General features: G+C 39.9%; 2 protein-coding genes across 10 annotated transcripts in view; one reads left to right on the top strand and one right to left on the bottom strand.

Annotated features, from left to right (window-relative positions):
- Window positions 1–15,514, bottom strand: part of LOC135170469 (procathepsin L-like) — a 200,508-nt gene that overhangs the window by 68,325 nt on the left and 116,669 nt on the right. The window lies entirely within an intron of this gene.
- LOC135170507 (uncharacterized) overlaps window positions 2,698–15,514 on the top strand; it is a 100,330-nt gene continuing 87,513 nt past the window's right edge. The window contains exons 1-4 of one of the 3 annotated variants that reach the window (XM_064136405.1): window positions 2,698–2,778; window positions 2,853–2,974; window positions 3,053–3,214; window positions 6,897–7,036. In XM_064136405.1, coding sequence (XP_063992475.1) covers window positions 7,033–7,036 — 4 coding nt within the window. In that variant the 5' untranslated portion in view covers window positions 2,698–2,778; window positions 2,853–2,974; window positions 3,053–3,214; window positions 6,897–7,032. Of the gene's footprint in view, window positions 3,215–6,896; window positions 7,037–15,514 lie in introns of all 3 variants that reach the window. The other 2 variants (XM_064136415.1, XM_064136422.1) reach the window with 2 other exon arrangements.

The raw sequence follows: 15,514 nt of genomic DNA, 5'->3' as shown, positions 1-15,514 counted from the left end.
AGGATTGTTGACTTGAATGTATATTGTCAAAACGCGGGTCTTTGAAATTTTAAACCTCAAGGGTATCAGTCGTTTAACTGCTATCCAACTTCAAGTTTCTTGAAATTTAGACTCTTCCAGTCTGCGGCTAAATCTGAATATTAAATCACTATAAAATATTTTATAAGGCGTGAGAAACTGGTAAGCTCACTTCCTATTCGGAATTGAAACGGAAATTCATTTTATACTCTCAAAAAATCGGGGTTTTGCAACTTGATTTAATGAACAAACCATTAAATTTTTAATGGTCAATTCTTTTCATTATCTTGGATTTCAAAAAACGGTAGCGTATTTAATTAAACATAGCCCTCGCAACTTTTCATTGATAATAAAAATTTATGCCCTCAATAATTACGGAAAGAGAGACCCACAAGTCCCCTTTTCATTAAATTTCAACAACGGAAACTTGCACGGTTCTGCGACTATAATTATTACCCTCGAAAGTCATGGGGCATCAGTTCACCGTTCATTCTCCAGCACTGAATAAAATACGTCGATGAACTACGCCATGTTATTCAGCAAGCAAGTTGCGAGATTACGTGCCACCGATAACTGGTCCCTTCATCTTTCTGACGTTCCAACTTTGCGATTAAAATTCTCCAGAGTTGGTGACGAGTTAATCGAATATTCAGGACTGAATTGGATTAGTAAATAACGGTGGATGCATAAAGGTAAAGGAAAAATTTATACTAACTGTTTCTTGAAGAATACTTTATTATTAACAAGCTACAAACTTTCGACAGAAATGAGTTCATTCCTCTATCAGAAAAATCCTTCTATTTCAGGATTTTATTTTTCCCTTGTCTCTACATTTTTAATGGACGGAACAGAGGGAATAGGTAGTCGTTATACAACTCTTGACCCGGATAGTTACGTATCTCTATACACACTCAATTGGAGACATCTCCGGGGGTATTTGCTCGATTGTACAATGTCGTTACTGGGATCCATTGGAGCGAAGTTGCTGGAGATCGGTGGGTGTTACATGCGGGCTCCTTCAACTTTTTTCCACCGACTTTCTTGTAAGTAGTTTTGTAAGAGGGCTGAATGTGATGACTGAAGCATCTGACAAAGATAAGTCCCGATAGAGTGACAGGTACCTTCACACTTTTACTGTTTTTTTCTGCTATTGCTTCCCGAAGAGGTAAAACGAGCAAAGTCTAGAGTGGCTAGGAAACGTAAAGATATTTCCTGGAAAATCTAGCTGATATGACAGGGAATTGTAAAACATCCCTCCGGATTTTTTTTATTTCTTCAACGAAACAATCTGTTGAATAAGTCTCCAGAGATTAAGCGTTTTGTTGACAGATTCGTAAATCTTCCAGATTCCTTCTCCATAATATTTTTAGAATATGAATACAAAAAGTCTTGATTCATTTCGTTATACAACTTGGTTATGAAAAGATGCTATTTAAGACTGAAGATTTTTCTCCCCTCATAATAATGATCGCCAATTTACATAGAAATTTCCGGGCATCCCCTCACAGAAAACTACCTCAAACGAATTAAACTCTACCTCCTCCTGAGTTATTTTAATCTCTCAGCAACATCTGTAAATTTCAATAAAATTTTGAAGAATGCAGATGAGCCCAAAGTTTGCTGATCCAAGAATAGTTGCATGCGGTGGAAAGACGCTGAATGCTTTTTCACTCGTTGCATAATGAAATAGCCAATGGTAATCAAGCACACGAAAGTCAGAGCATAAGTTTCCTCCAGAGGTCCCTCTTTTGCCGCTGCCCCTATCCGCCCCCTCTCGCCCCATTGCCCGTACACTAGACGCCGATCGTAATTCCCCACTCTAATTGAGGAATTATTCACGACCAAAACCGGCATTTTACTCCTCACTCTTCTTGACTCGGAGACGAGTGCCTTCAGTGCCTCTGTCTATCGTCTCTCTCTCTCTCTCTCTGTGGATTCGGGGCTGTCCCTCTCCTCTCTTCTCCACCCCGTTCTATTGGCATTTCTCCCTTTTAACCCGAACGCCTATAGATATACATAACGTGAACTCCAAAGCCCAGAGACCAGTCTCCAATAACCTCTGAAAGGAATTCACCTTCCTCGGATACTATATTGCGTAATGAATTTCAATTAAGGTAACCGAGCGTGACGGAATCACCGACGAGGAGTTTGAACCAATGACCGGAAATTCAGAGGATTCTCTGATGCTCCAAGATAGATTTTGCAAATTGACTGGATTTTTGCATCTCTGTTGGAGATTTTTATCTAGAATGTCTGATACACTCTATGGAAATCATCAGAAAATGAAAATTTCTTTACAGGAAGAGAAATATTCAATAAAAGAACCTGAAGAGAAACTTAAAAAGGACCTTTGCAAATACAATTCCATAAAAATTACGAGTCAGAGTATTCCCCTGCGAGTTAAATTTCATTCAATTTTCTTGTTGAGAATTCATACTTCAATGGAACAGTTAAAATTTACTGACTTATTCAATGAAAATAAACCACCCTGAATAAATTCTTGAATTGTTAGATAATGAAAAAATCAGGGACAGGCGTAAATAATTGACACATATCTTATCACCCTTGTTTTTTTCCATTTTCGTTTATCTGCAGCGGATGCTCTCGACATGTGGAAATGATAGGATTGGATTCGATGTAATTCCGTTCACACAACGTACGAGAGTCACTTATTGTACAGTTCTCCATTGGTTCTCGTAATGTTGGTAATTTCCCATGAATTCCACTGTTTTTTTTTTGTTCTACCTCATTGGTGGTGAAGTAAGCAAGTGGAAAATTGCATCTAGTATAGCTATTCTTGCTGCCACTAATATCGAGCAATTCTTCTTTTTTAGTCACACAAAAAATTCCAAAGTTGAATTTGACTGATTCCACTACTCTCATTCTAAGGGATAGTACTGGCAAACGCGGTGCGAGGATAACCCCAGACAGGAGTTTCGATTACACACATGTTGAGGTAACGATGTAGATAATGGTGTAGCTAATGTCGGGTCTTGTGTGAAAATCGTTAAAATAAGTTTCTTCCGTAACGCAGTCGTAAAAAGGGATAACGCCTAGCATCGGGACTTTTAGCGCTCTTCGGCAAAGTCTACGTGAGCACAAAGTCATGAGATTTACGATGATCGTGCTGTTTGCGAGTAAACGAGGAGAGTGCAGGGTGTGGCATTTGTGTTTCACCGAAATAACTGATATCAAGGTATGAACATGCCGTGTTTTGCCACAGTGAGCCCGCAAAATATTGTCCCTGGTGGGAATTTATCTCATGCAGGAACTCCCTGGGTTTTGATCTAAAGGACTCCCTCGACTTTCCATCTCGAAACATATATTCAAATGATAATCACAATTTTCCCGCGATGAACGTGGTATGATAGTTACAACAATTCAATAAATCGTCGGCTTTCTTTCAAATTAATAATAAATTAACAGTCATTTTTTATATGAGACGTATTAATAGCAAATATTATTGCTCTCGTTTCCCGGAATTTCATTTCTAGCGCAATATAATTTCCGATATCACTCATTAACGTTTTACTAATTATCACGCTATTAAGACTCACTAAGTGAGCAATCAGTTGAGGCGTAAAGCCCTACACTCCAGTCGAACAACACGTCGCGTGCAGCAAGCGGGTCATGAACCTCGTTGAGAAATAAAATCAACGTATCAGAATCCATAAACATAGCGATTAAATCGTCAAATGTCAACACGCAAAAATTCCCGGAGTACTTGAGGAGTTAAAAAGCACACGGTTTTCTCACTGTGGAATTTCCTGGACGTTGTTCTCAGGGGGTGAGAGATCGTGAGCGGTGGAAATGCATAAGAGGGAGGAAAGAAAAAAAAAATTGTCAAATCGATAGCGCTAACGAGTGCGAGGGTTAAGGGAGGATTTCCACTGGCTTTGAAGAAGTTCCGTGACCCGAGTGGAACGAGAATGAGGAAGAATGGTGAAAAAGCAGCAGGAGCCGACTCGGGAGCATTAAGTTTTTCGCAATCCCTCATCCATGACATTTTTCAACATATCTGGGAGGGGATTTTTCTGGAGGCTGGCGTTAGGGGTGATTTCCCTGGGTCGGTGTAAACATCTTACTGACAAATCCCGTTGATCAGTATACCAAGGGCTGGCGATGAGGAGATGTGGATGATAAATCGAATTTTTCTTTTTTGGTGACTAATGAGGGTATCCATGACAATTGGAGCTGTTTGATGAGGCGAGGGGAAATTGATCTTCGGCTATTCTATACGAATGATGTATTTCATTGAAATTTGCACAATAGCGCGAGGAAAAAAGATTCTCAATATCCTTAATTGACCTGTATTTTACTAAACCGAAGGATCAATCGAAAAAGATGAAAATGTCAGGAATGAAAGTACTTTCATGAATACTTTTTTGTTGAACTGATTTTTTTTCCACGAAACTGTGAATGTTTATTTTTGAATGTCAAGCGGTTCTGAAATTTCAGTAGAATTAAAATACAAAACATTTTTTCATTGAATGAAAAAATAGCCTCCGTTACACTTAAGATTCAGCAAAAATTTCAAATACTTTTCGAAAGTGAAAAAAAAATTCCGGAGGCCATTGATTTCCACCCCATTCTCAGGCTTCTCCCTCACAACGGAAGAAGTAGTTCCGTGCAAGCCGGCAATTTTCCCGGCGAATGTCCTCCCCAATTGCTCCGACTAAGAGGTACCAAGCGAGACAGAGCTCTCACGAAAATACGAGGTGACGCGCGTTCGTGCGTCGAGCCAATTATTCGCAGATTAATAGGGCGGTCCCGAGACTACCACCGATTTCGATTGACCATAAACGCCGGGACTATTTACCGTGTACTGCGTCACCCTGTACCCAACCTCTCACCTCTCTCACCACCCCATCTCCACCCACTCCATGGCCCTTCCCACTTTCCAGTTGTTCCCTTTATACCCATTAATTCCCATGGCATGATTACGCACGATTGAAACGCTCAATCCGCTGCACAATCCAACAGCTACGTGGATGCAGTGGCACACACCACCTTCTACATTTGCGTTTGGTACATTGTGCATACACATGCCTACCAGGGTGGGCACACAATTCAACGAAAATGGTATTCAAATCTTCTGTATGTGTGATTGTGTCGTACCACGTTGTATGAGTCTTTTACGGAGGAGCGACGGTGGAGTTGGTGGGACAAGAGGAAGTGGAAGGTAGAGGGGTTGCACACCCGTTGGAAATGTAAATACGGGATTTCCCAGGTACGCGATGAAAATTCACGCCAAGTTTCACACTTAAGAATTGCCACGGAATTTAAGCTGCTGAACTGTTTTCAGGCTTCTGTTAATTACACTGGTTTTTTAGAGGGCTGAAGAATTTTCGAGGTGGGAGGTAAGGATTTTCAGCTTTACGGTGAGAGAATTAGGAGGGGGTTTAAAGGCGACAGTGCCTCTCCATTATGGTATTGCGCGACATTTTATGGGATTGGGGGAAACTGAAAAATTGCATTTGCCAAGTGTTTTGTGGGAGAATAGAATTGAAAGTGAAAATTATTTCTCATGAGGATCCTAGCATTGTAATATTCTGATATAAATATTGATATAAATATATTCCTGGGAGAACTTCTTCTCTCAAAAAAAAACTTTCTATCCAACATTTTTTTTTCTTCTGTCAATGGAAGCAAATGGAATCGCTTGATTCTTTATTTTCCCCAATATTCTTCCTCTGACCACTACTCAACTGGCCAATCATCAAAGAATAACGCAACCCCAAGAATAAACAAGAATTTAATTACAATTGAGGGAGTAAAAATGAGTTTTGCCGGCGGTCTGTCGGGAAAGTGAAGCCAAGGGATTATTCACCATAAAGCCCAGTGGATAAAACACGAGTCTGTTGGACAGTGTTGGGTCACAGTCGGGGTTAATTGTATGGCGCTTGGGGTTGTTGCACAGGAGGCGGTCAGCGTATGTAAATACGTGCCGTACGTCGTAGAAGCTTCGGGTGTCCATGGTGAACCCCGCAGCAGAGGTAGAGGAGCAAAATAGTGCAGATGAGAGAGAGGAAGGGAGAAAATAGTAGCAGTAGGGATGGGATGAAGGAAAGCGTAGTACACGACCACGTTTCTAACGGATGCATCAGGACACCCCGAGCGTTGGTGGGAATAATCACGTACGTGGCTTTGCTCTCTGGGCCAACTTCTATCCTATGACTATATTGCCACTGCATATACAGGGTAACAACACTCGCTAACAAAAGCTTGAAGGTATGGAACAACGATAACCATGTTGTGCGGCGAGGGTTTGACTTCATCTACGACCTCTGTTGTTATGCGCAGTGTACGATGTCTGTGTCCACGCCCTCTAAATGCTAATAACAAAAAAATTGAGCTCTGATTATTCTCACTGCGTACTGATGCTTGTAATGAAGGAGATTCATCTGGGAGATTAGATCAAAGTGGTGGAGGGAAATTGACGACATTTTTTTTAATTACCATCACACGGAGAGTAATTTATAAGAAAGTTTCTGGTGTTAACAGGGGAAACGAGGCGTAAAGTGCTGGCCACGAAAAAATGCCAGTGCTGTCACGTGAATTTTTTCCAAATTAAATTTGTCTAAAAATCTCCGTTTAACAAAAAATTCTGAATATTTTCATCTTAACAACATTACACTTTCTGTAAACCCAGGGATTGCAATTTGCAGTACTCGTACTCTCTCCACCCCTTCGTCTCTCTTTGTGCATCGATAATTCTCCGAGAAGAGTTGACAAATGCAAAATCAATTAATTCTCCCTGTAACCTCCAAATTAATTACGGAACCCAGAGGAATTGAGAAAAGTCGGTAATAAAAGTTGTCTGAATAAGACAAATGTGAATTAAATTCATTTGAATGGTTAAAATGGAATTGTTGCAGTGCTCGGGGGGCTTCCATTGAACTGCAGTGTCAATTGATAGGGCTGTAGCGTGGAATATGTGGCTATGGTGTGCAGACGAGTTGCGAATGAGTGGTTGGATTTCCCAAGTGGCTGGACGGCGATTCCTGCAAATTTATGGGTAAGTTATTCATTTCAATTTGATTAATCATTCCTTATGGCGCACGCAACCCCTCGGGAATATTTTTTTTTTATTGTTTCCATTATTTCCCTCTCTACTGGAAAAATCGAAACAAGTGGAGTTTTATCCAATTTCATAATTAAAATGTTTAATAATATCACGAGCTACAAAAGGATAATTAAATAACGTGTGTACCTTCAACTCCATTGAATGCATGACTCCAACATTTTTATGCATGAATAATTATGTTGTCACTGTGTAAAATGACTGGTGAAAAAAAAAATCCAATCAGGATGAAAAATTCACCATTTACAGCGCAGAATATGAAACCCAGGGGCATTATAACGACTGTGTGAGAGTCTTTCATGTTGACGTTGGATGGTTAACAACGAGAATGACTTCGGTTGTATGACGAAGCGTCGTCGTTTTACCCAAGGAATATAGGGAGAATAGAAGAGGTGTACCAAGGAGACGATAGCATACCCAGTCTTACGGTGAGTCAGAGATGAGGCATTGCTGGGGCGTGAGGTGAATATTTAAGATGAAATAAAGGGTAGCGGAGGATAACGTGGGGGGAAGAAGGGAAAAGTGTCAGGATGGTGATTTTTTCACCGATATTTTCTGACTCCAACCGCTTTCCTCTTATATTTTTTTGGGCCAGCTGTACCGAGAGAAATCACGCATTCAATGGATTGACCTTGTTTATTGTCATATTTTTTTTTATTTCTGCATGGGATATTTATGAAGCCATGTGAAGAAATGTTTTTGCTAAAAAAGTATGCATGAGAATGTTTGCATATACGTGCGGATTTTTGAATTTTGGAAAACAAAATATCATGGGAACAGGAGTTGCAGTGTTTCCAGGGGCCATTGAGTTCCGTAATTTTTACTGAATATTTCTCTCACTGTGGGGTGTTCCAAACTAGTGACCCTAGTGTCCTTTACGACCCTACAGACCATAATCTCCTGTGACTTGGCAAAGGCCTGATTCCAATGTATTCCACCAACTAGTAACAAAAGCATCTGTTAGTCCCCTTTATCACGTCATCTGAATGCAATCCTATCCCTTAAAATCACCGGTTTGCAATGTCGTTTGAGATTTAAATTACGATCGACATCAAAATTCAGGAAAATTTCAATACTCTGAAGTCCCCGTTAGAAACAGAGAGGTGCATCAAAACGTACTCTGATTATCCACTCCAAGTTTACAGCGTCAAGCGAACTTGACGTGTATTCTAACCCGTTATTACACAATGCTGAATACGGTAGATGGTAGTTGGAGAGGTATGATGTAGCCTGATGCCTCTTCGAAGAGGGAAGGAGAGTCATATGAAATAATTCTCACTGAAATAACCCGGTGTTGCATCAAGGGATGCTGGACGGCCCAAACTGAGTAACCCAAATCCCAAAAGCTGGTGGAGTAGTCGGATTGCCGGTTCACTGTTTCTCTGGAAATTGTTGTGGGCCCTCTTCTACCTGCGTTAGGCGGCATCTGGACAGAGGTGGAGTAATAATAGAGTGAGGATGGTCGGCTACTCTGAAATGGAAAAGGATTATAGCACCATAGTCTGGATTTATAGAAAAAATTATTTACAGGGTTATCCCTACACAAACTTTTTTTAAAATTATTTTTCCCGTATGAGCCTCCTCCCGTGTGAACATCCGATTATAAAAGCAAGAATAGCAAATGGTGTAGTAAAACAAAGCGATGGGGAACGGGGATTTAGAATTGTTAGTTGAATTTGGACTAAATCAAAGCTGTTGAATGTAAAAAAATGGCACGTAAATTAGCGTTATCAGTCCCTTGGATATCATGCCACGATTATTCCCTGTGATGTGTCCATTATCGCTGGAGACTCTCGACTCTTAAAGATTTTCAATTAAAAACTCAGAGGGTTCGAGTATGCGGTTGATGGGATTTGAAGGGTTCTGATATAGCAGACGGATCAGTGATAATCGCTGGCTCCGCGCGCTTCTCCGGATACTAAAAATTGAATTACCAACGATACGGGGGCCAAACCCTGGGCACGGAGTACTTCAGTCATGCTGAAACATTCACAATCCTCTTCAACTCTTCTTGAAGTTGTTCTTTTACTCCTTGGGGCTCACCTCAGATATTCGAATGGCTTCTGAAAATTCGGGGGTTAGAGTCATTTCATGGGGCCACTGGAAATTTTATTGCCTGATTTCAAGAGAGACGGGGTTATTTCAAGTTTGAGGATAATGATATCCGGGAGAAAGACTCTTTTAACATCACCTTAACAGCCATTTTTGGCGGAGTTTCGTCGCTATTTCGTTCAGAAAATTGAACAAATTGTAATTCGCTTTTTATTGCACTGTACATATTCCTCAATTATTTCTGTTGCTCTTCATTAATATCTAATTCTAATTAAATACACAGCAGACAAGTGAAGTAGACGAAAGTCATGTGCAGCACCTTCTCTATAAACCAGTGAGAAATTAAAGCTAGAAAAAAATATTTTTCTCAATGTGAACAAGGAAAAATCACGAAAATGTTAAAAACTCGAGTGTCAAAAATTCGAGTGCCCCGCCCTGGGCTGTACCATCTATAGTTATAAATTTCTAATTGATGAAAGTTGAATAATCGGGCAAATGAAAATTCATTGAAGCAGCGTAATAACTGAAACGTGATCTCGTTCGCTCAGAAACGGAAAAGAAAAATTAAAACGTACGAAATTGAAGTTAACGTGGTGTGTCTAGACTTTTCCCCGAGATTTCCTGCGGACGTGACGTCACGGCAGTACTGAAAGTAAACTTTTCCCCGGAGGGACGAAGTGCCGTTGACGTTGGCATGAAATCCAATGGCGTTGAAAGGCCGCCGTGAGAATTTTGTCTTCCCAGTAACTCCTTGCAATTTTTCACAAGTACAGAGATACCAAACAACATTCACCGACTCTCTTACTTTCATCATCTTCAGTTTTCTATTTATTTTCCCTTCCAGCATCCAAGAAAACTGTCCATTTCCGCCGTATCGGAGAATACAGCTAGATTGTTGTCTTATTTTTGCGCTTGGAAATTGCTTTCCCTCGTTTCCCTTATTTTTTTTTTCAACAAAATTCCAACGATCTTTTCCGTTTCTCATCTGATTTTTATTCCATTCCACGATTTTTTTTGAGAAGATATATCCGCTTCTCTGCAGTATTTTTCGCCGAGAAATATGATCACCAGAATCTCACCTCCACTGGGGTTGGAATTTTCAGCATTCTCACGTTCTCAATTTTTTTTCTATTCACGTACAACTTCTAGGCTCTTGCTATTTTACTCAGTATCAATGATATTTGAAATGTACATCTATTTCAATGCTCCGGGAGATGTGGATGGAAAATCTGATGAATCATCGTGACGTTCTTGTCAAGATGTCCAGCTGTGCAATTTCATCGTTGCAATTTTACCAAAATTATTAGAAATACCCGACTCTCTTGGGAGATGATTGGTATTAGGAGAGACAATTGTCGCCATTTGAAGATTAAATATTGATTTTCTTCCTGAGGGCAATGTCTAGACGAAGTGAAATTCCCTGCCCACTGATTTCAATTACCCGTTATTTTTGCCATCCTGCCCACGAGTGAAGGAGATAAAAAGAATTCCTGCCACCTGAAAGAGGTCGATAGGGAGTCGTAATATTGAATAGACCAAAGGAGCCTAGGTGTTTTATTAGTGCCCAGGTAACAGAAGACACGTTCTGGGCGCGTCGGGAAAAACAAAACGAGAATGAAGAGAAAAACAAAAGACTAGAACAAGAATACAGGAGATAAAAAAAAAATAAAGATACACCACATGAAAGAACCAAGGGGATGGACGAACCAGTGGTGGTCTGGCTGGTAGAATAAAATGATACCCAACGGTCTTCTCCACAAGCTTCGAAATAAACACACTGGAAAATCCTAAGAGAGAACTTGTGAGCGTACTTTCAGCAGTTCTACATTTTTTTCTCACGAGTGAATATAAAGAATGAATATAAATTAATTGAAATGCACTCAGAAATGGCCCTAACAAAGGGAATGCGAGATGATTTGAGTTGTTCATTTTTTGTATTCATTTTTAAAGCTGCAAAAGGTAATTCCCATTTCTCTGACGTCTCGCAGAATAATTTATTTTCCTAATTCTTTTTAATAGTATTTTATTTAATATTGCGGGCACGTTGAGAAAGTATGAATTACAATTTGTAATATAATATTGTTTGCGTTTCTACTATCAGTTCAAAGAATAGGGTCATTGAAATATGAGTAAATTTGATAGGGTAAATATCAGTAAATTTGAAACGGTAAATTCGGTTATCGGAAATTTTACGGAACTGCCATGGAATTTGGACCTTAATTGACTGGGAAAAATTACAATACTGTCACGTAAAATTTCTCAGCCGATTCTCGGCGTAATCGGCGGCGTAATCCGTCATTTTTACGGAATATTTCTCGCCGTGCACATGTTCCGGTGTAGACTAACATTTTTATTATCTTTTTAGGAATAGTTTTCTGTTCCGAGAATGAGTGGGCCCTCGAAAAAGATACATCGCAGAGTATGAAAAGCCTTCTCACCTTCTCCATCGTCACTCCATTGCAACACGCGACACCCCGATGCTCCAACACTTGTACTCCCTCGGCGAGACACCCCCTGCCCATTACCCCGGGCCAAGTTTGTCGCACTTTTTCTTCCTCAGCAGTAAAAATTCAACTTCCAACTTTTATTCCTCAACTTTTTCATAAACTTTCCTGCCGGTGTATCAAATACCCCATACCACACTCTATCACCCCTCTCCTGTATTTATTCACCCCACGGGTAACATGTACACAAAAGTTGGAGGGTAAGAAGTATCATCGCGTGTTAATTGCACCACTCTGAATATATCATGAATTATATTTGTTTATTTCTCCGGCGAATTCATTGCGTATTGTGTCACCCGGCACGTGAAATGCACCGGGGAATCTCCCCGGGGGGATTTTCTCGAGTGTCATACACGAGAGACCGGCGAATAAATTTTTCAAACTTTTCCCCACGGTTTTTTTTTTATTCACTATTTTCTTCGCTCGGTTCTCGTCTCAACTCACGTACAGTAGTGCAAGAATATTCTCGAGTAGCATTGACACATAAATGGACACGTGAATGACGGTTTTTTGACATTCATTATTCATCGATATCTGCAAAATTTATCGGTGAAATTTTTTTTCATGAATCATTTTCAAACGATGACTTTTTTTTAGGATCTCTGTTTTTATATCCTCTCACTTTTTATCCTCTCACTTTCTGTACTGTATTTTTTTCCAACGCTTTTATTGCACCTATAAATCTCCCCGACTTTTTCCAATCTCTACACTGAATCCACCCCCGTCTTCACTCCCCTTTTCCACCGCCCAGTTGCCCGGATAACTGATCCCTAGCAGCAATGGAAAGAAGGGTGCGCCTCCACCGTTTAACTACAGGCAAATAGCAGTTTTGTACCTTGAACATTTACTCCAAATGTCAAAAATTTTTATTTAAATGCGGGTGAAACAATTTTTTTCCAAAAATATTTTACTGATTTTTTTTTGTGTAAATATTCTCCTTTCTGTTTTGGGTTTATGATTTTTTAACTAATCGACGTGAATGGGTAGTCCAACGAACCAGGGATACATTCGTGACATTTGAGTCTTCTTTTTCCTATTTTTACAGACACTGAATCCCAGCGAATATCGGGAGCATACACGTGATTTTATGATTACTCGTTGAACAACAAAGCTTGATCGTGTTTTATATGGCAATGGAAATTGCTGTGCAGTCAAAATTTCAAAGGGTTGTTTCAGCCGGTTTTGTTGATGATGACGTAACTGAGTTTTTGACTGATGAAAAATTGTTAGCATTCAGGTTTTTCTACGCTTGTTTGAATAACTGGTGGACGAGGATTATACAGGTAGAGAAATCGATACCTCCCATGAGGAGAAATGAAAGCGCAGCCGTTCACAGTGGTACAAGTACTGTGTGACACTTTTACAACATTGTTAAAAATATTCACATCAAATCGGTAGAGGACTTCTTGGAAATTTTTATCGACTGCACTTCTTATGAAACGTTGAGAATTTACGTAATTGGGAAGTCTGCATTTGATGGAAGACATCCCGTGAAATTCAACATTTTAATTCGGTTATAAACATTTGACCTAATTTCCCATCCGAATGTCGATCTTTCAATATTCAAATAATTTTCCAATCCTCGTCTTTTTATAGCTTATAATTGAGGCTTCTGACAGTTATATTTCCGAGGAAAACTTCTCTGAGATGAAATAAAAATAATGCTTGAAAGTTTCGAGCTTAATGCGAAATTCCCAGAGAAATCTGAAAGAAATGAAAAGAAATCTTAGAAAATATATTGTAATATTGACAATTAGACCAAACATTCGGTCTGGTTTTGCTATTCAATATCCACAAGGTGAGGAAACCTGTCGAACGTTGAATTTCCCGTAAGACGAGAAATTTCACAATGGTCCCCCCTCCCATAATATTTAATATCCCTCTCCTTAAAAATCACCATACCAACCTTAACATGAAATTTCAATCTCTTCTGACAGTGAACGATGGATATTTTTCACTTCCTAAAAAATAATTTTTCAACGTGAAAAAAATTACCAGAACCGGAAATTTTTTCGGCTTCCCAGCATTTCCATTTCCTGCTCTCTCTCGAGAACGTTCTCATTCCACCGGGAAAAGCACACCATATGATATTTTTTACTGGCAATTATTCGAATCTGTCAACCCGAATGATTTCTTTTAATAGAAAACAATCCATCACTTTGATATCGGAATTATAATGTCAAGATCGCATGGATCGTAGACCAAAGTTAATATCCGTAGATTTTGCGAGATCTAGAGGGCGAAGGGAGGAAGAAGGGGGGAGGGTGGTTGAAGGAAGTTGCTTGTACGGATCATCCCAGCTTCCCTGAGTTAACGTTCTTATATATTGTTGGTAAGATGAGAAATGTATGGTGGGCAATAAAGGGGGGTTGGGGGGCGCATAGAGTTGCGTGTGCGCAGTGAAGGGCCAGTAGTTACCTTGTCAGAGTCCCATGAGACGTCTCCCATTTTGTGGGTACTACGGTGTGTTCCTTCCCTGTACAACACAAAAGCTCATGCAGATTACCGGTACCGTCTTATCCCTCGTACTCAGACTCACTACGAGTTTGTATTATGATATCAGGATCTGCAAGTTTGTAATAAAACTATGCAGCGATATTCAAGCGATGATTTTGTTGCAGATGAGCTAGACAGACCCAGTTACTGGCATCGGGATTTCATGGGGTATTTTACCCCACCATAAAAAAATTGGTAGTGAATTGTGCTGTACAATGTTTAACTATTTCAATTGTTCAACTATTTGTCCTCAGATTTTTTTTCTTTGGGTGTGTGTTCGTCTGTACGTGCAAAAGGTCTGATCTCAATTGAAGAGTTGTTCATTCTGTCAGTACCTCTCATGCAGGTGCTCATATTTTTTTCACCTGTGTATGCTCACCCCCTTTAACTGTCTTTTGCTTCACGAAAGTCTCATCGTCACCTTCTCCATTTTTTCCTCCACATCATTTCTCTCTTTTCGCCCCCGTGCATCCTCTTCACCCTTATGGTTGCGTGAACGTGCCATCTTCTTCTATCAGGGTCTCTAGTCTCGGGAACCCCAGCATCTCATCTGGATCATGAGCGCTCCCTATCATTATCCGTAATGTTGAAAATAAATCGTCGGAAGTGAACACGATCCGGTGGATAAACTGCCCGTGTAAACCTGTGATCGCAATATTCGGGGTGCAGTTCGGGAAAATAAGTTTAAAACTGAATTCACTGGTTAACGTATGATAAAAGCAAACAGGGGAATTATATTTCCGTAGCCTCTGTTACGTCATTGAAATTTCATAGAAAACGAACCGAGCAGAAAAATAATTAAAAAGTGAAAAGTGCAGTTATTAATCGGCCAATTAAATCCGGTTACAATGAACGAAACGGGAATCATTAATTATGATGCTGACGAACGTTTAATAACTTTTCATTTAATCACGTTAGAGTGAACATTTAGGTGGACTTTTTTTTTTATTCTTTGCACCCGGAAAAATGGTAAATATTTTTGGTGGTAATTGACTTCGGGTGTGTGCTGATGAAAAATTTCACCTCAATTTGCATGATAAACTGCAAATGCTCCGTTATAATTAATTGACGAACGATTCTCATTATTTCGTACGTGAAATTTGTGTTATTACAAAATTATCATAAAGAAATTCAATATGAAAAAACACAGAAGTGTAATAAACCTTCATCTAGCAGAATTTTTAATTCTCATCGTGTCTTTTAGCGAGTGTCAAGAGGTTATTTCGATATCAGGTGTCATGAAAATGGGGAGAATATCCGCAGCGCACGAGGAACTAGCCTGGCACGTGGTAAACCCCCGGGAATTTGAGACCGCCGCAGCCACCTCTCTGCGTACCCACCACCCTCTCCCTCACTCTCT

The sequence above is a fragment of the Diachasmimorpha longicaudata genome, chromosome 2 (assembly GCF_034640455.1).
Source record: "Diachasmimorpha longicaudata isolate KC_UGA_2023 chromosome 2, iyDiaLong2, whole genome shotgun sequence".
In the NCBI taxonomy this organism is placed as follows: Eukaryota; Metazoa; Arthropoda; class Insecta; order Hymenoptera; family Braconidae; genus Diachasmimorpha; species Diachasmimorpha longicaudata.
Note: the sequence above shows the minus strand (reverse complement) of the source record. Positions and strands in the feature narration are given on the sequence as shown.